At 42.6% G+C, this 24,230-nt stretch overlaps 1 protein-coding gene across 2 annotated transcripts in view; it reads left to right on the top strand.

The window, feature by feature from the left end:
* The window catches only part of POU6F2 (POU class 6 homeobox 2), a 485,869-nt gene that overhangs the window by 237,339 nt on the left and 224,300 nt on the right, over nt 1–24,230 (top strand). For both annotated transcript variants that reach the window (XM_054991628.1, XM_054991629.1), the window contains 2 exons: nt 10,681–10,772; nt 14,851–15,079. In XM_054991628.1, the coding sequence (XP_054847603.1) occupies nt 10,681–10,772; nt 14,851–15,079 (321 nt within the window). The remainder of the gene's footprint in view (nt 1–10,680; nt 10,773–14,850; nt 15,080–24,230) is intronic.

Below are 24,230 nucleotides of genomic sequence, written 5' to 3'. Positions count from 1 at the left end.
CTTCCAGCCAGCTTGAAATAGTCGCCCTGCTGTATTTACTTGCTGCTCAGATCACAATCCTTCGATTTCCCTCCTGGCTTTCAAAAGAAACTTGTTTCTGGAGCAGTTCCTAATGTAGCAGGTAGATTAGGTAGAGGATCTACAAGGCTAAGTGAAGTGCAAGTGTATGAGGGAAGAGATACAGACATGAGAGGATACATCATCCCTCTTTGATCCTGAAAAGACGGCATGAATAATCTCATATGGAGACCGTGTAAAGCTTCATTCATACACATGAAATTGTAGGCCCTTTAGCAGACATTGCTAAGTTGGCTTGGGGAAAAAGCAGGACTAACCAGGCTCTGTATTATAAACTAGACAAATAAAGCCATTTGAGGTTTTGCTGAATTATGTCCTAAAGCACTGGGAAGGGGGGAACCATTATATTTTATGGTAATATATATGTTGGACACTTGTTTGCGATAGATACCAGAAAACCGTATCAGGATACATGTAAGGCTGCACCTTACATGACTAATCCTTATCAGCATCTATATCTCTGATTATTATAAGGCATGAATAGGAACCTCAACTAATGCTTTAACAAATGTTCCTATGCATTTTGCCCCTCTCCCCCCAAAAGAAACATGAAATGGTACTCTTGAATGTACATTTTGAATTAGCAGCCCAAACCAGAGATAACAACAACAACATTCAATTTGTATACCGCCCTTCAGGACAACTTAATGCCCACTCAGAGCGGTTTACAAAGTATGTCATTATTATCCACACAACTAAACACCCTGTGAGGTGGGTGGGGCTGAGAGAGCTCCAGAGAGCTGTGACAAGCCCAAGTTCACCCAGCTGGCTTCAAGCGGAGGAATGGGGAATCAAACCCAGCTCTCCAGATTAGAGTCCCACGCTCTTAACCACTACAGCAAACTGGCTTCAACTATGCATGGTGCATAAAATATTAAGATCCTGTGGCTCATATCACTGGACAATATTCTAGATCTAAGACAGATCTGGAACCGATAAGTGATTGCCACTGGCATTTTCTGTTTCTTGCAAAGTGATGATTAATGCATGTTATTGCTCAACACTAATTGTCATGGCAGTCATGTGCAATCCTGCCACAGATGGAAATGTTTCAGACAGTGGCTGTTTTCACACTTCTTACTGGATGCGGAACATTGCGCAAAGCTCCCAGGACGACAGCGTCTTCCTGGTGTGATTTCCTGTCATAACTCTGGTTCTTACGTGAAATTGTGCCAGGAAGATGCTGTCATCCTGGGAGCTTTGCGCGATGTTCTGCAGCCGGTAAGAAGTCTGAAAATGGCCAGTTACTGGTGGTCTGTTTGTACAGGTTCTATGATTTCTCTTTACTGCCATATCTGAGACATTAGGGGAATATTGCCATGTTAAGGCCAAACAGCAAAAACAATGCTGAAGTTTGACGTGGGCACATGTCCTGCAAGTCAGTTTTCTGAGAATGATTTCAAAACACTCTGCAATAATGTGACTTATATCGAATAATAAGTTTATTGCTAGTGGATTTCTTCCTCAGCAGAGTGGGGCCGTTTCCGTATTCTGCAAAATAGTGAAATCTCGCACGAAATCTCGCGAGAAGACGCTGTTATTGCGTCTTCTCGCGCGATAACAGCGTCTTCTCATGAGATTTTGTGCAAGATTTTACTATTTTGCAGAATAAGATAAGCTGTGTGGAAATGGCCTGGGTTTACGCAATCATGCATCTATTTCAGACTTCCATCAAATATCACCTTTAGCAGACTCAGAACTTGATCGTTATGACTTAGCCTTTCCCACAGGGTGACGAGGAATGGCAGTTTTTCTCAGTGATTGTAGATAGCCCTCTCAATGGACCTTATTGGCTCCGGTCAAGTGGCCCATCAGGGTTTGGGGAAAGTGATCTCCCCCCCCCCCCGACCTGTGCGGCTGAAGGTAATTGGCAGGTATGTGTGTATGTAGAAAGATAGGTCACTTCAGATGCAAGAGAGACAGGAAGAAAAGCATAGAGACACTGAAATGAAGCCAGACGAAACTGGACATTTTCACTGATTTCCCTTTCCCCTCTGAAGACCCCCTCGTGTCACTCCTCAAGGCCTCCTATCCACCAGGAGCAACTCCCACGGAGATCAGAGGGCTGTAATGGAAGGGGGCAGGCAGGAAAATTCCATTCTGCTGACAGGCAACTTAATCTGGATATAGTTTACTGCTGTGAGTTGGGTCAAGCACCCTGAGGCACAATGTCCATTTCTCTCTCTGGCGTTCTAGTGTGGGACAGTGGATCTGCTGTTCTGTTGTGGTGCCTTTGTACTTTCACCTCTGTATTTGTAAATGAAGTATATACTACAAAAACACCATAAGTCTTCAAGTGTTGTCTCCTCCAAAGGAACCCAATGTGAGCAGGATCTTCTTACCTCTGGACCTTCTTACCCCTTAGAGGAGTGGGGTACGGGTAACTTCGGCAATATGTATGTGACACTTGCTGATTGGAAGTTTGTGTACCAAAATACTGCTGCAAAATTTAAACCATTCCTAAGTGAAAGGGGGGGGGGGGAACAGCTACCAGCCATTAATGAACAGTATATTTATGAAAACAGAAAGATGCCAGTCGAATATGATACAATTATGATGGATGCAAGGGATTTTGACTTTCTTCATCAGAATACTTTATTAAGGAAATAGTTCGACCTAGGACAGCATCTTCATCTAATATACCCATGTGGAGGTGCGTCTTCAGGCACTGACTAAATAGAAGCCAATGTTTATTGACCCTATGGTGCACTTTTATCATGCTTAGCATGTACATGGTGTCCGCAAGCGTTCAATGCATTTCACATGCACTGTATTTTTATAATCCTTGCAGCAAATGCTGTAAAGTCCATCTGCATCATTATCCTCATATTGCAGACAGAATGTGTGCATGTGTGCATGTGTGCAGTGTGTGTGTGAGAGAGAGAGAAAGAGAGAGAAGCTGAATTGCTTGCCTAAGGCTAGCCAGTAAGTTCACAGCAAGGGCCAGATTCAAACCATGAATTTCCTCATCCACATCTCAGATTTTTAGCTACTACACACATTCTCGTGCTGGTGTATTTATTGTGTATTCACGGTGATAATCAGAACGCATGTAAGACAATGTTGTGTTATTTCTGCTTTCTGCTGTTTTGTTTCAAAGGCAAAATACTGTTAAGGCTTCCTCTTTCGGCTTTCGGCTTTTCGACTTCCTCTTTCGGGTCTGTACTATGGAGAGAACCATTCCTTTATTTGTCATCAAAGGCTGTGCTCTCCACCTCTCCTGATCCGGAATGTACACCTAACCTGATTTTAATTTTTTAAAATTAATATTCAGTGACGGATTTGCTTCTAATGGCCCACAACTCAGTCCCATGCCAATATTTAAAAAGTTGACTCTACCTTCTATATTTAGTGATGGCAGAGAATATTAAATGCAAAGTATATTTTGACAAGGAATCATTTCAGAAGGGTATCAGCAGCACATCTGCATGCTTTTATTAGCCTGTTCAAAATCAATGTTCAAATTTCAATACAACACTTGTAAGTATTCCCAAACCAATGTGAATCTCTGACTTCCTTTTGCTCTTTCTTTCTTCAAAAAATTACAGATTAATCAGATTCCCAGGTTTCTGCTTAATGGTTCCCTGCATTTATTGCTTAATCCCCTCATAAAATACTGTTAAGATTGACACATCGCTATAGAGATAGAAGTCAATTGAATAATGTGTAGCAGTCTATCTTATTTGTACCTTAATGTGGGTGAGGTATTTCTTTCACATTTCCATTATTTATAAGTCTGTCCCCTTGGAGAATATATAGAAGAATTTGTTTTAAATGAGCAGATAATACCTCCTTTAAAATTTATAAGTATGGCAGAATCATATCCTTTTCTTTCCCTCCACAGACCATGGCGTGGCAATAAAGTGGTTCTGAATTGCCTTTGCACTTGCTATTCATAGGACAAACATTGGGGGAAAGGGGATCTTGTTAAGATTGAGTTAGAATTCCATTTCTACACGCAACTACACACATAGAACAAAATCTATACCAAACTGTCTAGTAAAAATCCTTTAAAAAATCACTGGGATTTTTTGTTCTTAAGACAATAGTGCATCTAATGTTTTTTTAGTTACTTGCTTTCATCCATAAATAAGCATGATTCTGCTACACCTTTAGGGGTTACTCGTATTCATGCATGTGCAGAAACAACACATGTACATCAATCAAGTTAGAAGGGCAGACACAGGAAAACACCGGCCTGTGCATGGTGGTAAAGCAATATAAGGAAACATGTTGTAATAAACCATTTATGCTCATTTTACAAGCTCTGTGTTTGCGTCTGATTTGTTTCCACTCACAAGTCAAAACTTCTGGCTTTATCCTTTACAGTCTTCAATAGCCTGTACCAGGGATATCTGATGGAGAGCTTTTTCTTTGCCCGTTGAATTAGATGGGCATCTGGTCTTTCACTACTGTAGCCAAGGTGAACAGGCCCCGAGATCAGGGCTTTTTTGTGTGGAGCTCTCTGCACCGATTTTCTCCAGAGAGGTTCACCTGTGGGAATTTAGATACCAAGTAAATATTTTTAAAAAAATTCTCTTCTGCATTCGCTACAGTGTGGTCAGCTTTATGTTAATGAAGATTGTATCGACGGATCATTTTATTATGCTTATTTATAGTTTAGTATTTGGTAGCTGCTTTAGACAAATACTGTTTGGGAAAGATGGAATACAAGTATTTAAATAAGCACCCGGCCCCTGAACTCACCGGACCCGGCGTTTGTGGGGACGCTGGGCCAGGAGGAAGCAGGATCGTTCTCCCGGGGCCGGCTCCGTGGCTAAGTGCAAGGCTGCAAAGCCGCGCACTTTGCAAGCTTTGAATTCCCAGCGGCCAATCAGGAGAACTAGCTGGGTTTCAAGAAGGTGGGAGCCGTTGCTGGACCTGAGAAGCGTAGGCTTCTATCAGGTCCTCCCACCTCCCATATATTGGAGCTGGCCCCGGGATCCCTGCAGTCGGCTCTGGCGTGGCGATCCCCTCCCTCCCTCCCATTATTTGTTAGAGTTTGGGGCCTGAGCATCCTGGGGGGACCTGTTATTGGAATTGCGTTGTTTATGTTTGTTTTGCTGATGACGTTCGGCTTATGTGCATTAACTGGAATTTTGGAGAAGTGTGGGTTATGTTCTGTTTTATGTCACAACTTTCGGGCTGGCGGTTTGGCGTTGGGCACCGATCCCTTGGGGGGAAGCAATGCCTGCGTGGCATTGTTTTCCCCATAGATGGGGATCCCCATAAGGGATCTTGGACCAGGCATGACAGCGGTAAGCCCAGCTCGGGGGCAGACGGAGCATGCCTGTGCCCAGGTGACGGGGAACTACGCAGAGGCTACCGCACAGTGTGGCTCCGTTAACCGTCATCCCGCGGTTTCCCCTTTCAGCAGGCAGGCTGAAAGGGTGAGGTGTCATCGACTGGCAGGCGGGTCAACCGATGCTGGGATCTGTGCCCTACGCGGCCATCGCTCCTTTCTGTTATGTAGCCAATAAAGTTGTGGCCTGTTTTCATCCATCATTAAGCGTAAGCGTATTTTTCTGCACTCACGACCCAGGCCCATAGAGCTGGCACCGCAAACTAATTGTACATGTATCCATAGGAGGATGTGGTGTTACATACACACACCCAGGTTACGCATGCACAGTCTCCCACCCCTTTCAGCTACATAGCTATGTCTAGCAATGACACTAATCAATGGTTGGGGGCTGGATTTATTCCCCCCTCCACAGCAGTCAATTATCATTATAAGCAGCTTTTTGACTTGGGCAATTCTTGTGCAATGCCTTTCGATTTTGGACAACATCTGGTAATAGGGCTGTGCTGTAAGGAAATAGTTCATTGAGATGCTTTAATGAAGGGATAGGGACTGAAGACTATACTATTGTGCACTGTCTGTTATTGTTGTGTATTACATCATGTCAAATTGCTTATGTTCCATTACCACACTGTATTAGCTCTGTATCGGATATCTGCTTGTTTTCAAATTTCTGCAATCTCTACCCTATTGTACAATTTATTGACTATCCCAACTAGATTGAATTACACTGTGTAATCCTCCTTGAGTCACAGTGAGAAAGGCAGATGATAAATAATTTAAATAAAATTTAAAAATAAATAAAATAAAAATATATGCCTACTTTCAAGAGCTTGGTTAGAGTGAAACAACCATTATTTCATGGCAGTCCCTTTTAAAGTCACTGCAGGATGACTTCATAGGTGGGGGAAATTGTGGATATGAACTGTAGGAACTTGCAGAGCAATGATTGATTTTAAGTGATCCCATGTTGAATTTACCAACATCTACCATAGGACAAGCAATCTTTTCTAGCCACCCACAAGGATCCCAGAGGGCCTTGTAATTTACAGGCATATATCCCAACTAGAGATGGACATGAATCAGAAAAAAAATGAATCTTGCGGTTCATGGTTCGTCACATTTCACAAACCACGAATCATGAACTTTCATGAACCTGCCCCGGTTCGCGAACCAGTTCATTTGGTTTGTGAAAATGGCACTTCCGGGCCAGCAAATCACCGCTTCCGGGTCAGCAGAAGGTCTGCAGAAAGCCCATCCCCTGTTGCCTAGGAAACTGATTGATCGACACCAAGCTGTCTGCAGTGATGAACTGAAAAATGAACCGAACGAACCGCCCTAAAGTTTGTGATGGTTCGTCAGAAATGGGCTCTGATGAACCACTGGTTCACGAACCATGAAACAGCCTGATTCGCGATGAACTTTGGTTTGTATTTTGGTTCATGCCCATCTCTAATCCCAACTCTGCATATATCCCAACTGTTATAATAGTGGATATTTTGTTAGTCCCTTACTAAGTTTAATTTTATAGTGACAACAAAAAAGTCTCAATTCACAAGGACAATTTAAAAAAGCTTTTTTGTTGTAGTTGAATTATTTATTTTTTTGAAAGTTAGAAAGTTATTATTTATCATTTTCTGTAGCACCATATATTATCTTGTGTGTGTGGATCGGTTGCACGTTTGTGTGTCCCTGTTTATTTTAGAGGAGAAGAATGGCTCTTTGATCACACCAGAGCTTGTTCATCTGGAGTGGAAAACTGGGTCAGGACATTAGTGTACAACAGTGCTCACCAACACGATTCCCACCTTTATTATGGTGCCTGCCAATGCATTTTCTGGCACCCACTTGCTTCTTCTCTAAACCAAAGAACCAATCTTGGATTTCTTCCTCTTCAGTCACACACACATGAACACACATGAAGCTGCCTTATACTGAATCAGACCATTGGTCCATCAAGATCAGTACTATCTTCCCAGACTGGCAGCAACTCTCCAGGGTTTCAGGTGGAGCTTTTTCACATCAGTTACTTCCTGGTCCTTTTAACTGTAGATTCTGGGGAATGAACTAGGAACCTTTTGCTTGCAAAGGAGATATTCATCCACTGAACCACAGCCCCTCCCCAAGGGAATAGGAGTGCTTCAGAAGAACCCAGGAAGTATCATCTTTGTGTTTAGAGAGAGCACCCATTGGGAAACAGCTCCCTCCATCATAGGACAACACTTGGTTTGGCACATCCCAACATTTTGTAATTGGATCCAGCCCATATAGCAACCATTGGGTTGTGTTGCCCACTATAAGAATTCCAAAAATGCTCACAGACGCAACAAGTTTAGGACATCCTGGTATACAAGATGCTGTTTAACCCTTACCTCACTCAACTTCCCAACTGTCCCCTCTGGTAGGTCCTTTCTCCTCTTCAAACTGTGGAATGGAAGCAGCCATTGTAGGGCTACAAAAAGCAACCAAACCAAACAACTCTCCCATCACCAGTAATCTGGCTTGCTTCTCCTCCTATAAGAGACTGTGATATACAGATATCAGAGGGTAAAGCTTTTCAGAGCATGGAGGTAAAAGTGATCCCTTGCTTAACTGCAGCAGATCAAAGAGGAGTTAAAGGGACAGATATAGGAGCTGTTTCAAAACTGAAGATCCTGACAGGATATGATTTGCCCAATGGGTCTCCTAGTATGGGATTCTTCCATTCTGTTCCATCCATTAACAAGTGCATCTATACAGCTGAAAGACTTTGAGACAATACAGAGTTTTATTATGGTGGTGGGAAGTGCCATTAAGTGATAGCTGACTTATGGCAACACTTACTGGGATTTTCAAGGCAAGAGACTAACAGAGATAGCTTACCATTGTCCGCCTCTTCAACCCTAGTCTTCATTGGAGGTCTCCCATCCAATTACTAACCAAGGCCAACCCTGCTTAGCTTCCGAGATTTGACAAGATCCGGCTTGCTCGGGCTATCCCAGTCAGGGCATAAATAAGATGTAAAATTATATAAAATAGAGTTTAAGATAAAATCAAAAATCAAGACACATACACACCACAAGTTAAACAACCCTGTAGTCTTCTTGTAGGGTTCAGGGACCAAGAATAATGCAGAGGCAGTCAGTGCCAATAGAAATTGATTTTTGGAGACAATTTCTATACAAATAGAAATGCATTATTAGGTTGCCTCCCTTTTTCCCCCTGGTCCCACTCTTATTGTATCAAAAGCAGCCCAACACAAAAAATGTAGCAGGTGAAACTTTCTGAGACACTGATGTAGGTGTCAGAAAAAGCTTTACTTGCTTAATTTTTTGCATATCAAGGCAGGGAAAAGCGGCACAGATAGTCTACTAGAGCCTACTAGTTCGTCGGTCTTGAAAGAAGGGTGAGGGTCGGTTCTTAAAACACGTTTTGTGAGAAATAACTGCTCACGTGAATGCCTGTGAGAGTTGTGAGTTGGCTTCTCTCTGGGACACAGCTCACATGAATAGAACTGGAATGCTTGTATGACCACTTTTATTCATGCAAGTCAGCTCAGCTGCCAAGGCCAGTTCTTTGGCAAAGCTACCTAAGTGACTCCTTGGAGTGGCACATTGAGGAGGTTATGGATATACAGCTGAGGCTTGGCTCATCAGTAGCATGGAAGGGGACGACTGTCCCCTCCTAGGTTCATGCCCCTGTAAAAAGGTAAAGGAAAAGGTAGTCCCCTGTACAAGCACCGAGTCATTACTGACCCATAGGGGGACGTCGCATCATGATGTTTTCTTGGCAGACTTTTTGTTATGGGGTGGTTTGCCATTGCCTTCCCCAGTCATCTACACTTTACCCCCAGGAAACTGTATACTCATTTTACTGACCTCAGAAGGATGGAAGGCTGAGTCAACTTTGAGTTGGTTACCTGAACCTGGCTTCCGCCAGGATTGAACTCAGGTCATGAGCAGAGCTTGGACTGCAGTACTGCAGCTTACCATTCTGTGCCACGGGGCTGCTCATGCCCCCATAGGCTGAGTCAAAGCCCAGCCCTTACAGCATTTCCATAGAGTCTTGGCAGTGCGGGTCCTAAGACAATAGTGCATCTAATGTGAACAATAAAAATATTAAAACAAAATATTTTAATATTAAAATATTAAAACTGAGGGCCAAACTACAAGTGATGAATGACACAGGTTGGACATTTGTCAGCTTACCTCAAGTTTTGATGGGAAATGTAGGCAGCTTGGCAGAATGTTGGACAAGTGACAGTTGAAAAGTCCATTGGACAGCAGTCGGAGAGCCAAGCTGCAAGACCAGGATGTCTACATTTCCCATCAAAACTTGAGGGAAGCTGATAAGTGTCCAACCTGAGTCATTTGTCACTTGTAGCTTGGCCCTGAGATATATACAAGACAATTTAAAGTAATTAAAGCAAACACTTGAACAGAAAGGAGAGGCAAGGAAAGTCAGCTCAGCGTAGTGGTTAAGAGCAGAAGAACTCTAATCTGGAGAACTAGGTCTGATTCCCCACTCTACCGCTTGAAGCCAGTTGGGTGACCTTGGGTGAGTCACAGCTCTCTCAGAGCTCTCTCAGCACCACCCATCTCACAGGATGATTGTTGTGGGGATAAGAATAACAACATACTTTGTAAACTTCTCTGAGTGGGCGTTAAATTGTCCTGAAGGGCGGTGCTATATAAATCGAATGTTGTTGTTGTTGTTATCAGTGAAGGAAGACCAAACGAAGGAGAAAAGGCTGATGCCAGACTAAACAGAATAGCACTCCTTCAGTGTGTAGACTGGTTCTTCAGCCAGATTCCTCTGTCCATAGTACTCCCAGTTGACTGGCTCTGCTAATTAAGCGAGGCTCAAATTGCAAGTGCTACATATTTTACTGAGCAATTTAAAAAATACTTTACAGAGACATAAACCAGAACAGACTTGACTTCGGCCCTGATGATATTTGCTGTGTGAAATTGCAGGAGCCGTGGCTCACTTTAGCATAAAAAAGTACCCTTTCTTCCCTCTGCCCGGCGAGCTCCTGTGCTTTTATGTAAATGAATGTATAATGCAGCCCACATCAACTGTGTTGATGAAAGCTTCAGTTTCACTGCTGTCAGATTTCTGTATCTTCCGCGAGTGAAGAGGCTGGCCTGAATGAACGTTAGCATAATTTATGCAGCTGACAAGTGATTTGAGCGCTTGAGTTATTGATAAACCGCTTTAGCATATCATTTTCAGCTTGATGCTATGTGACATCACGGCAAAATGTAACGTGCCGGTCCTCAGGCAAGATATTAAGGTAGAGCCTTTTCTTTGAATTCCAGGAGCCAGAGGAAACACAGCGCTGTCTGACACGAGCACATCTGACCAGCACCAACCCAGTCAGTCCCACCCAGCATTCCCTGTTGGGCCCCAGGTTAGTTCGTTTCCTTCAACCTTTCCTTGAGTTCCTTTATGTATATGAGTTTTCTGAACACAAATATTAATGGACACCAGTCAGCTAAGTGGATAAAGCAGAAGTGATTGTCTGCATGCTTTAATTCAAAATATAGAGAGGTTTGGCATACATAGCAGCTGTATATGCTTGTGAAAAAAGAATGTTTACTCTTTTTTGAATGAAGATACAATTCTGTATACTTTTCAAGCATGCTAAATTTGAGGTTTCCCCCTTAAGTTACTGGAGTTTCATTTCAAAATGTGATTGTGCTTGAGTGTAGAGAGAGAGAGTTGATGCAAGAATCCTGTGTAATTTGAAAGCAAATTTCACTTATTAGGTTAGATAATTGTGTGTGTTGCATACAAACTTCACTTCAAATTACATATATTTTCATTTGGTCCCAACAAGTGTTTATGCAGGTTATATTGCAGTGATAAGCAAAATTAAGAAGACTTTGTAAACTGGTCAAGCCAGCTGCTATGGAAGAGCTAGCAACTTTTTTGACCCACAGTCTCTGGGCATAGCTATACGACAAACTAAAACTGGTCTATATGACTTTTAGCGTGGCTTCTCCAAAGAATCTTGGGAGTTGTAGTTTGGCAAGGGAGCTGAGAATTCTTTTTGATGGTCCCTGATCTCCCCCTCCTCCCACACAATTCAGGCTTCCCTGGGAAGAGCAAATGCCTATTAAAGCAGCTTAATTTACAGTGTAGATACATTGTAAGATACTGTGAGATACACATCTGTTAAATTTTCAGTAGCTACCATATTAAGAACTCATTAAATTAGTTTCTTAGGAAATCTATCGTGAGTAGGTTTAAATTTGATTTTTCTTCCAGGAGTATGCAATGCATCCAGTCTGTTTAGCATACAGCTGGTCTTTCTTGCCATATGCTAGGAAGGATTTTAGGAAAGAAAGAAAATGGGAGGAAATGAACAAGAAAAGGATACCTTGTTTAGAAAGCCCTGCTCCATTCTGTAAATTTAAAAGAGTTGGAGATGTTTGTCCTAAAGAAAAGGGGCTGAGCTCAATCTGAGGTTGGCCAATGGAGAACTAACTTGCTGTGAAGTCTGAACAGATCACAAGAAAGTAGACTGTAACTTTCTCTGCCAGCAGCTATGTAGGCACCCCCAGCTTGTGGCTTACCATGAGCAAGCAGAGCCATTCGGAGGTCAGTGGAATGGGCTTTTCTTTAAGGAAGTACTCAGCTTCCTTGCAGTCAGACCTAGATGGGGAGCCATAATCAATGACTACATCCAGATAGTGTACATCTCCCCACTGCTGGATGAATAGCTGGCGCAAATATGTTAGCTCTATTCAGGCATCACATTAACTGAAACGTGCACAAACCTGGCTTGTTGTCGGACTCTCACACTCAACTTGCTCTCCCTCCTCTCTTGTCCCTTCTTGCTCTGACTATGATAAAGGAATCCCAGTTAGAAACTTAAGTCCCGCTACCCATGATTTTCGAATTCTGGCACAGAGGTTTGTTTATTTATTTATTTCATTTATTGTCCAATTCTCTCATAGATTCAAGAAGTGTGATCAGAGTTTACTTTTCCCCTCACAAATCAGGAATCTAAACCAGGATTCAGTGGAGTCACTTTCACAACACTAAATAATGCACTTTCAATCCACTTTCAGTGCACTTTGGTGATCGTTTGCAAGTGGATTTTGCTGTTTTACACAGAAAAATCCAGTTTCAAAGTGCGCTGAAAGTGGATTGAAAGTGCATTATTCAGCATGTGTAAAAGTGCCCTTAGTATCCTAATGTGTGAGGAAACAGTGAACTCATTCACCTGCAGATATACATCATGGGTAACCACTGGGATTCTTTCATGTGCATTCGGCATGGGAAGAGGAGGGGAACCAGGTGTGGATGAGATCGGTATGGGAAGAGAGGAGGAGCGAGGTGTAGATAGAACAAGATTGTGCACCTATCAGTTTAATGCTGGCTAAATGTGATATCTGAACACAATTATAGTTATATTCCATCTGGTCAACCAGGCAATAACATTTAGGCCTTAACCCTCCCCTATATGCCAAATAGCTTTTTAAAAAAGTATAAATAGATACCCTTAGGAAGCATGTCAGGTGACTGAAGGGCATTCTAATAAACCTTTCTAAACACAAGCACACCACTTAACATTTTACTATTTTTACTTTGAGTTCTACTCATAAGTAAGCACACCAGCCATCTGCTTTGCACAGCACGGTTTGGCTGCTGACTCACATGCAGGGCAGCCAACTTCTGAACTAGATCCCTTTACTGTATCTTGGGGGTTGAGTTAGGTGATGATTAAGAGGTGACTGTGCTTCCTCTTCCATAGAGGCAAATGCTAAGTTTGGAACCCCAAAGGTTACTCAGAGAGGTAGATCGCAGCAGCAACAGGGCAGGTGCGGAAAGGATAACAACAACAACAACATTTGATTTATATAATGCCCTTCAGGACAATTTAACGTCCAGTCAGAGTGGTGCCCCATGGCGCAGAGTGGTAAGTTTCAGTATTGCAGGCCAAGCTCTGCTCACAACCTGAGTTCGATCCTGGCAGAAGCCAGGTTCATATAGCCGGCTCAAGGTTGACTCAGCCTTCCATCCTTCCAAGGTCGGTAAAAATGAGTACCCAGTTTCCTGGGAGTAAAGTGTAGATGACTGGGGAAGGCAATGGCAAACCACCCCAAAACAAAAGTCTGCCAAGAAAACATCATGATGCAACGTCTCCCCTTGGGTCAGTAATGACTTGGTGCTTGCACAGAGGACTACCTTTACTTTTACCAGAGCGGTTTACAAAGTATGTCATTATTATCCCTACAACAAAGACCCGGTGAGGTGGGTGGGGCTGAGAGAGCTCCTAGAAGCTCTGTCTAGCCCAAGGTCACCCAGCTGGCTTCAAGTGGAGGAGTGGGGAATCAAACCCGGTTCTCCAGATTAGAGTCCCACACTCTTAACCACTACACCAAACTGGCTCATCTCTCCTATACATATCGTTCCTCTGCTCTAAATCCCCCGCTCTGCAAATACCAAATTTTTAATCCTGCCCTTCCTCTGTGACGAGTGAGGCCCATGGCAGGTTCCCTCCCCCACAATAACTCTGTGATGTAGGTTAGGTTGAGAGATAATGACTGGCTGAAGATCACCCAGTGATCTTTGTGACTATTGGTGATTTGAGCCTGAATTTTTCTTGTCCTTGTCAACAACACAGCCCTAGCACTGGGTCATGTATTTAGCTCCCAAGCGAAGTGCATATTTGGAAGGAATCTGACCACACCACACCATTCCCAAGAAGGCTTAAAAGTTCTTACACGCCAACTGTTCCTGTTATCATTTATTGTAAATACTGGGCTGGCAATAGCAGGTTTATCCTTGAAGTCAAAAACCTCAAACATCTCAGAAGGATCCAAGTGCTTTGCCAAGAAGATCTGCTTTCAGACAGGTTTTAATGAAATTATCAGATATTTCACAACTGGTCAGCTGAGTCTCCAGGGTTTGTCGACGATGAGCCAGTAATGCAGTGGTTGTAAAAACATGAGGCTTCACTATTTTTGATTGTGGAAAAAAGCCTAGCTGACAATGGGAGATCCGCATCAGCATGGAGCTCTGCATCAGTAAAGATTATGTTCGACTCTCCGTTTATTGTTTTTTATTGTTGCATTTATTTTTATTTATTTAATATTTAAATTCTGCCTTTCTTCCCAGAGGGACCCAAAGCAGTTACAGCAACAGAACTGAAATACAGTATAAACCAAATGCACACAACAGCAACATGCCTTTAGTTGGTTCCTCCAAGGCGCAAGCTAAGAGGCAAAGAGCAAATGACCCTTTGGTTCGTGCCCTTCCACTTGTACCCCCTGGCAATGCCCGTCCTTTTTTGCTTGCAGTCAGTAAGGAACTTGGAAAATATGCCAAGATGTTCCCCACCAATCCCCTTTCTCCTGTTCATCAACAATGTGTGCACATAGATGGAAAAGAGGATATTCCCAGGACCTGCTAAAAACGACTGCATCCATGCTTCTGTGCATGCATTTGTAAGCTCTGGTTCTTCTGTTTCCTTGCAGCCGCTACTGACAGCGCAGCAGTTAGCCTCGGCCGTAGCAGGGGTGATGCCGGGAGGCACTCCAGCACTGAACCAACCTATCCTTATCCCTTTCAACATGGCTGGACAGCTGGGGGGCCAGCAAGGACTGGTCCTCACTTTGCCAACAGCTAATCTCACCAATATCCAAGGGCTGGTAGCAGCAGCTGCAGCAGGAGGCATTATGACTTTGCCATTGCAAAATCTACAAGGTAAAGCATATCTGAAGTTCATTTTCTGTCTGTATGATATAGTCGCATTCAAAGGTCATTGGCTGTCAGCGAGTCATTTCAGCCTACATAGAGATGGAGGGCAATTTTTGCCAATTTCTCTTTCCTGCTCCAGCCCATTGAGTTCCCAAAATGTTCCTCCTAGGGGACGGGGTGAAGTTTGTGCCAGAAGTGGGATTTGCCTTCCATGTAATCCTGCAAATGGAGCTCTTTGTAAATGGGAAAAAATTGGAAATTTTAGAATGGAAATTCAGTACTTCATTTCTCCTGGGGCACCAAAAATATGTACCCATTATGGCTTGAACTCAGTTGACAAAATATAGTGTTGATTAAATTTTATTTAACATGCAATTTTATCTATATTGTGTTCCATATGCTGTACCATGAGTTTTTACAGTCTGGAGGCGGTATGATGACTAATAGAGAACAAGGTAGAAGTGAACAAAATTAAACATGGAGGAAGCATGTTGGGAGAACTTTGCCTCCCTTTCCCATAATACTAGGCCTTGGAGGCTGCCTATGAAAGTGATGGGCAGCAGGAATGAATTATTCTTTGAGTAGAGGAACAACTTCTGGGATTCACTGCTCCATGAAATAACAACAACCAGTTATTTAGTCAGCTTTAAAAGGGGATGAGACAAATTTGTGGAGAATCAGCGGCTATTATCCACATCGGCTACACCAAACATCCTCATTCAGAAGGTAGTAACCCTCTGAACTGGGAGGGGGGGGCAACAACAATGAGAAGCCTTGGCCTCCATGTCCTACTTGTAAGGTTTCTGGGGGCTTGTGATTGGCTACCATCTGAAACAAGATGATGGTCTAGATGGACTCGAAGTAATCCGACCGGTCTGCTTTTGTATTCTCTTGGGTTCTGATGCTTAAGGTGATGAAAGTCCTGATCCAGATTTTAATAATGATTTTAATTTGTTTGTGATTTTAATAATGCTACCAGTGAAGTGTTCCTCTGTGTTGAATCACAAAGGCTGGGCTGCATAGAGAAGCAGGCACCCCCCTCACCCCCTAATGACATCAGGGGACCCACAGGGGACAAACTCCGCCCCCTACTTATCTATCATTGCCTACTTTGCTGATAGAGAAAATGTATAAATGTGGGGGAAATATGCCTCAGTCCTGACTGTCGCTCATTTATCGTGCTGTTCAGATGAATTGCACACTGGCCTTTCTATTGTGCATGGCACCCCTAGAGGACAGGAGGGCACATTGCAACAGAAGGCAAAGGTGACTGTATCCTACTTGCCATCACATAGCTCAACATCTAGAGACATCTTCACAGATGTCCCACCAACCCACATTAACACTTGCTCTGTTACTTTGAGTCCGCCCTCTTTGTCTCCCTAGACCTGTGTTCCAATTCTGTCTGAGGTTGGGCATTTCTTTCTATGCCTCCTGGTGCAGTGCCTGTGCTACTGGAAATAGAAGCATCTTTTCTGTCTCATAGTGACTTCAGTGGGCTGATACCCTACTCTTGTGAATGGAAGGGATGCTGAGAGGGTCACCTTATCATCCAAAATTGGAGTAGTCAGAGCCAAAACAGACATTATGAATTACACGTGTTTGAGCGAGTGCCAGGAATCATGTCTGTTCCTGCTCAGATTAGTCACTGCCAGTGCATCATAATTTATCATCAGGGTCCATTCTCAAATGTTTATTGGATGTGTTCAATATTGTTAAAACAAACTGCTCTGGGACCCTCTGGAGTAGGGATGTCTAACCTGTGTTCTCAAACTCTGTCCTTAAAGCAACAGACTGCAAAACTTCAAGTTTCAACATGATTAAAGTTTGATAAACTACTAGAAGTCAGATAATGGGATCTGGATCTGATCTGCTGGCTGCCAGCTAGCATGCATGACAGCTTAGCTGGTACTTTTCATTTGGGATTTAGCTTGAGCATTTGCATCCGGGTAAATAAAAAGAACATTATGGTTGGATGTGAGGAACGATATACCTGCTGGTGAATTGATGCCAAAATCAAATGGCAGTGAATTTGGGAGGCCATGGTTTATATGTATTGAGAAGGTATCAAAGAGCTAGAGTGGAGCAACACAGGTCTAGGTAAGACAAAAAAGTTGCTTCTTTCGTACCACACTGTGCTCCTCTGTTGTGGGAGTGGGTCATCGTGATCTATTTTGCTGCTTCTAGGAGTTTGCAATCTAACATGCAACTAGGACTGGATTTCTCTCACATTAAAGCTGTTCAGAGCTGTCATATAATCAAGACTCTATGTATTCTGCTCTTAGTTTTTGTTTGTCCCAAGTCTAAATTCTGCATCAAGAAAAATGGAATTTGAAGACTGGTATAAATTAAGTAAACTGGAGAAATGTACACAATTTTATTGCATAATATATTCTGCAATTTGTGCTACTTTCCCAAAAAAATTCTGGTTTTGTCAGTTATGGGAAAGAGAAAAGATGCTAACTCCCTGTCCCCAACCTCAGGTGCTGATATTTTAGTAGACCCCTTTGATATAGAAAGAGACACAACTGCCACTTCTGTGACTGGGGATCAAGTTTATGCTGTGTCTTCCATGAGCATTCCCTCTCCAAACTGTACTAGTCATTTAAGTACACTGCTTGTGCAAATAGCTAGTTGCAAGAATAAGGCAATGAGTATACCATCCGAATGGTACATATGCCTGTACATAAAATATACACAGACTGTGATGTATCATGCACACAAGAGACAGATAAAACAAATAATAATGGAAACGGGACCCAATTGTTTACTGTTCCCTGCTTTCCTAAGTGATATAGCAAGTCTGCTCAAGTTCATCTACATACAGTGAAATCTTAAGCAGAGTTACTCCAGTCTAAGCCTATTGATTTCAATGGGCTTAGACTGGAGTAACTCCGCTTAGCATTCATTGATAGTCATCTAGTGAAATTTAGGATTTTGTTGATTCAAGGCCAACAAAAGGAAGTCCATGCAATTCATTTGTGGGATTCCCTGCCATAAGAAACAGTGATGGTCACTAACTAGATGAATATTTTTTTTAAAATAAACAAATTCATAGAGGATTAGCCATGGCAGCTAAGTGGTTCCTCCACATTCAGTAGCAGTGCAAGAGATGCCTAGTAATAGATGCTCAGGACAACAGGGAATGCCACGTCTCTACCTGATCTGCCACCAGGTGGGGCTGACCCTGCTCCAAACATCCAGAAACAGTGGCACAGTATGGTAGGTCTGGCTTGCAGTGATTGCTGGAAACTTGATAGCGCAAGAGCACTGCTGTGCACAGTTAACATTATGCCTAGGCATGAGATCTTCTGTACCATGCCTTGGCTGATCTCTCTACACCAGTATTCTCTTTGTATAGTAGTCAGCTAGAAATCTCTGGAACTCCATCTACTAAGTTGCACCCTCATTTTCCTGATGAAACTTTGGGCTTCCTTAAGTGGCGAGTTGGCCATTATGGCCATCAGGAAAGGTGCCAGCAGGTGGATGGCCACGGAGGCCCCCTTTTCTGAGCCCCTCTGGCCAGGGGGATGAGGAGACCAGCTTGGCAAAGCATAAGCTTCGCTAACAAAAAGAGGCACTAGAGGGGGAACCAGTAATACTACAAACACAAAATCTCCCTCTTGCAATAAGTGCAATAATCTCCTATAAACAATTTTACTCAAAGTGCAATAAGTGCAAAAGTGCTCAATAAATCTCATAAACATCAGTAATATCAAAATACAGTCAAGTGCAATATCAATTCCTATAAACATCAATAATAAATAATCACTTCATAAGAACACAGTATAAATACAAAATACATCTTCAAGCGACAATAATTCAGTCCAAGAAGTTCACACCATCAATAAGATATTTCGTCCATTTCCAACTGCAATCTGCGGAGGTGGGGGGGGGGACAGCCAAGCTTTCCCGGTGCTGGCCCGGTTCTGGCCCAACAAATCACCAGCTCCCTTTGTTTCACAATAAAGGCTTCTTCAGGGGCCATTATTTAAACTTGTAGAGACACCATTACAGAAGTATTCCTCTGACTGAGTGTGATGGCTAGCTGTGTAAATCTAGGGGGTTACTGTGACCCGAGTAAAAGTAGAGACTACACCCACCATTGTGAAATCTTGTGGACCTTCTTGGACTGAATTATTGTCACTTGAAGATGTATTTTGTATTTATACTGTGTTCTTATGAAGTGATTATTTATTATTGATGTTTATAGGAACTGATATTGCACTTGACTGTATTTTGATATTACTGATGTTTATGAGATTTATTGAGCACTTTTTGCACTTATTTCACTTTGAGTAAAATTGTTTATAGGAGATTATTGCATTTTTTGTAAGAGGGAGATTTTGTGTTTAAAGCATAAGCTTCACCAGGTGGAGCTTGCAGCACCTGGCTGGACTCCACCATTGCCACTGGACTGAGTGGGAAGGCAATATGGCAGCCTTGGCCACCACCTGACCTGGGCAAAAGATTGACCACTCTCTGGAGAAGTCATGGGCAGATACTGCCACTGCCTAGCCTGTGCTAGTCATATACTGCATCAGGGGGGCATGTCAGGGGAGGGATGGGGCCCTTTCTAAAGTCATCTTGACCTCCCAGTCCACCCCTGGCTTCCATTTTCTGTTTCTTGAACAATACTGAGTTTGCCTAATTTCTCCTGTGCATCCTGTACAGAAGTGGACAGGGGCAATATGGAGAACACTGTATTAAAAATTAACTAAGCTCCTCATGATGAAGGAGAGAGACATAGTGACTAGAACAGTGCAAGTTAGGGGGTCGGGGTAACCATAGCAATTGAGCTGCCATATTTGTTTCTTTTCTATGAAGGAACATGATGGTGTTGTGGCTAGAGTGACCAACCAGGATCTGGGCAACCCAGACGCAATTCCCTGTTCTGTCCCTGAAGCTCGCTGGGTAACCATGAGCCAGTCACACGCTCTCAGCCTAACCTATCTCACAGGGTTTGTTATGAGGAAAAAATGGACGAGAGCAGGGGAGAAAGGCAGGATATAAATGAAGTAACATTAAAAAATGAAAACAGCAAGTAGAATGCTAACCAGTGACCAGTCCTGGGATGCTGTATTGCCTGTGCTAGCTCTTTAAGTAGGATATCATGTAAGAAATAAAGGGTCTGGAAATACCCTTGGTTATCATGATTTTTTAACATTTTTTCTGAACAAGAGTATAGCACATAACATAGGCCGTTTCCACATGTCCTAAAAATAGTGCCGCACTCATTGAATGTTGGAGGCTTTTTCGCGCGATTTCTGACGTCTCCATTTCCAAAGCAGATGCAGTTAATTTTGGTTCCATTTTTGTGGCGCCACAAAAACTGCCTGCATCCACTTTGGAAATAGGGATGTCAGAAATTGCACGAAAAAGCCACCAGTGTTCAGTGAGTGTGGCGCTATTTTTAGGACGTGTGGAAACGGCCATACAGTTCACTCGATCAGTATTTTGTGGGGGTTTTTTTAAATCCAAAATACAATCTAGAAGGATAGCTTTAATGGGAAGTGATGGAGAAAGTGTAACAGGAACAAATTCCACTGTAGACTTTTCCATTAAAAAAAAATATTTTGCTGACATAAATGCAGAGAAAAGTTTCCCGCGGATAAAATGGGGCTTCGATTAAGTGAATGCTTTGTACAGCACTCTAAGTTGTTTTTAAGCGATTAAACTCCAGTTGCTGCTGATGGCTTGATGGATTGTTTGACATGCCAAAGACTACAGGTTGTGAAACACTGAGAAGGGGAGCGAGCTAAATGTGTTGAACAAACTCCTGTTACAAACGGCACACGTGGTGCCCTCACCTGTTGGCTTGGCGGCGCTTCTTCTTACCTTGCGCCGGTTTTAAACTTTAATGCCAACAGAACCTCTCTTATCATAGTTGCAAATGGTTTTCACTTTAATGTTTAAAATAATGTCTCCCTCTCATACCATTAAGCTGCACCAAGGAACCTGTCGTTCATAAATCATAGATGAAAAGGACACACTAATGCACAAATTTTTGCTTGTTTAAAATTTGAGAGTGCATGTAAAGTAGGGAACAGGAGATTAAAAATATAATGGTGGGACCGGGGTCTGGGCAAAGACAGATATAACAAAGTGGAGGAAGAGGCTTTTTAGTGCAGGGCGGATGATGAAATCTTAATGAAGACACGGGCATTAAAAAAGTGTATCCCTCAGGTCCAGAGTGTTCTCGCTTCTGGTTACTGTGGATATAGTATTATAAATAAACATAAGCCAATACACATGTTGTGTCATGATTTCATTCTGCTTTGCTAAGCTGGATAGCAGGTCTGAAAGACTTGAAAACAATACACTGGCCCAGATCAATCGTTTGGCACCTTTGGGTAAAGAAATGATGAGGACTGCAATCCATCTTTTGCGTCTTACTACAGTTCCAGCAGTTATTTGTCGTTAACTTTGTAGCATTGTGACTTAAGAGATGCAAAGGACACCCCTAAACTGGTCTGCTCAGACTCCTACCCAGGTCTTTTCAATGGGGCTTGCTCCCAGGAATGTGTTCTTAAGATTGCACTGACCGAGTGCTTTCAGTTTCTGCTAGTTTTCTATAATGAACCAAAGGAACTCTGGAGGGAGCAAGCCCCAAATGAAGACCTGTTTATCCTTCATACATTCTGACTTTTGTCTGGAACTCGTAGATAATTTTTCTTTCTTTCTTTCTTTCTTTCTTTCTTTCTTTCTTTCTTTCTTTCTTTCTTTCTTTCTTTCTTTCTTTCTTTCTTTCTTTCTTTCTGTCTGTCTGTCTGTCTGTCTGTCTGTCTGTCTGTCTGTCTGTCTGTCTGTCTGTCTGTCTGTCTTTGTAATAAATATTTTCTAGTTAAGCACTGAAGAATCTATTGTAGTCTTGTTCTTACAAGACAGTATTTGTGGCAAGAATGGTTAGGAGTCCCAGCCATGCACTGGCAAATGCTGGGAATTGAGGGGTTCTGGGTGATGCTAGAATTTCAGGAGGTTATGACGTCCTTTCTGGGTGACTCTCCAGGAATTTCTCCTAATCTCTAAGATAAAGACCTCAGAGATTAGGGGCAATTCCTAGAGTGTCACCATTGGTGCCATTTGTTTCTCCAGCTCCTCAAATTATTGAGGACAGGGGATTGCCCACTGCCAGTGGGCAAATGGCAAGCCTAACAAAGTTTGGATTGTGTACTGCTGGAGTACCCATCAAATTGTGAGATCTACTTCCTGAGGCCAGATTTTAACAGAAAACAAAGGAGGGGGTTCTACTGCTGCTGTGTCAAAAATGGCTTCATTAGGACATACGGAGGAGTTTTTTGTAAGTTAGCTAGCACCCTGACACTCTTATGTTTAGGGTTCTCAGTCTTCTTGGTGTGACACTTTAACCACTATGCCACACTCACTTGCCAGTCATAGGTCCCCCTGCATGTCTCTGCTCCTGGTTTCCTGAGGGAAGGGTAATAACAGCAGTGTATATTAGTCTCTCCTCTCTCTACTGTCCATAAAATTACAACATCATGTACCAAATGAATATCTAAACCACAAAATGCCCTATTCCAGCCAGGAAAGCTTGTGAGGTTGTTTATGATGATATACATCTTGAGTGATGCTTGTACTTCAGAAGCAACAGTCAAACAGGGTCAAGAGTTGGGAACCCTTGCCTTGTAAAAATAAAATCTTGGGTGTTTTATTTCCACTGCAAAACTTGGAATGTTTCTAAAGAGAAGAGCAATAATTTACTAATTGTGGGTCCTGAAACCAATACAACTCTACTCTCTTCCCTCATCATTACTGAAAGATTCGTATGCCAAAATGAAGCCTTGCTTTTCCATGAGGGGGGAAAGGTTCATTTTTAAATTTTCTCTTTTAAAAAAAGAAAGAAAACGGAAGGAGAGGCCGTTTTCACATGCACCTGTAAGTTTGCGCGAAACTCATGGAATGAAGCATCTTCCTAGCGCGATTTCCCAGCACGATCCCCTTTAATGGCACAGTGACGTCAGAAATCACACCATTAAACAGGATCGTGCTGGGAAATCATGCTAGGAAGACGCTTCGTTCCATGAGTTTCGCTCGATCTTCTGGGGGCTTTGGCCATGTGGAAACGGCCTATATTTCACAATATCATTTAGATGGATAAATGTTCACGAAATACTTAAGGAAATGGGAGTGGGAAGCTGACCATTCGAATCCTCTGGATATGTTCTTCCTATATTCTAATCCTAGAGAAAGAGAAGTTCTTTCATCTTGATTTGGCTGGCGATCCATTTGGTCTCTTTAAGACAAACAGCAGAAAAGAAAGCACATCCTCATGCACGAGCTCATTTCATCTTAATTGCAAGAAGATACCCCAAAATGCTGCACAAATCCCTTTTGTTCTCTTTGTCTGTGCAATCAGCACTGGGCTTAAGATAGGTAAAAAAAATAAGAGAATGTCGACAGAATGCAGGCCTCAATTGCTTACTGCTCTAATGTCCGGAGTTATCTTTTTTTCCCCTTACAAAAGGAGATTTTCTCTTTTTAACTAAAGTGATGCAGTCCCTATTCATTTGTATTCCTCGTCTGGTGACATGAAATAGCTTTCAGAGCCTACAGAAAAACAGTGTTTCACTTATGTATTTTAATGAGCACCGATGTCAGTAATAATCAAAATGATGTTTCACTTAGAGGAATAGTTTATTCCCAGGTACTTCTATATGATACTAACATAACCAAAACAAGAATGACAAGGGCTGAGAAGGAGGAGGACGCCTACTCGCGGTAATCATTTCAGTGTGAAATCTTAAGAGCCAATACTGCAATCATTATTTTGGTCTATGTCTTTCAAAACTATGATTGAAAGGCATGTAGAGTAAAGTTGCAGAAAAGTCAATGGGTTGGATCCAGTGAAAAAGTCTGCTAATGTAAGGTTGGGAGTATTCCTGCTAATTATTCCTTCCTGCTGCATTCTTCATCTCTCCCCCCTCATGCCATGCCTGGGGGTTCCCTGTCCCCGAGGAGTAGCATTTGAGGGGCACTTTGGGCTTCAGCTAGAGGAGGGAAGCAATGAAATCCTGCCCATTGACAGAAATCCCATCAGCAGAGATTATCCATGGGATTTGAGCCAATGGCTACAAACTAATATAGGGCTAAGACTCTTTCAGACTTACTGGAATCAATAGGCTTAAGTGCATGGAGG

This window comes from Eublepharis macularius, chromosome 11 (genome assembly GCF_028583425.1).
Source record: "Eublepharis macularius isolate TG4126 chromosome 11, MPM_Emac_v1.0, whole genome shotgun sequence".
NCBI classification, from domain to species: domain Eukaryota; kingdom Metazoa; phylum Chordata; class Lepidosauria; order Squamata; family Eublepharidae; genus Eublepharis; species Eublepharis macularius.
The sequence above is the reverse complement of the archived record's forward strand: the minus strand, read 5'-3'. Positions and strand labels throughout refer to the sequence as shown.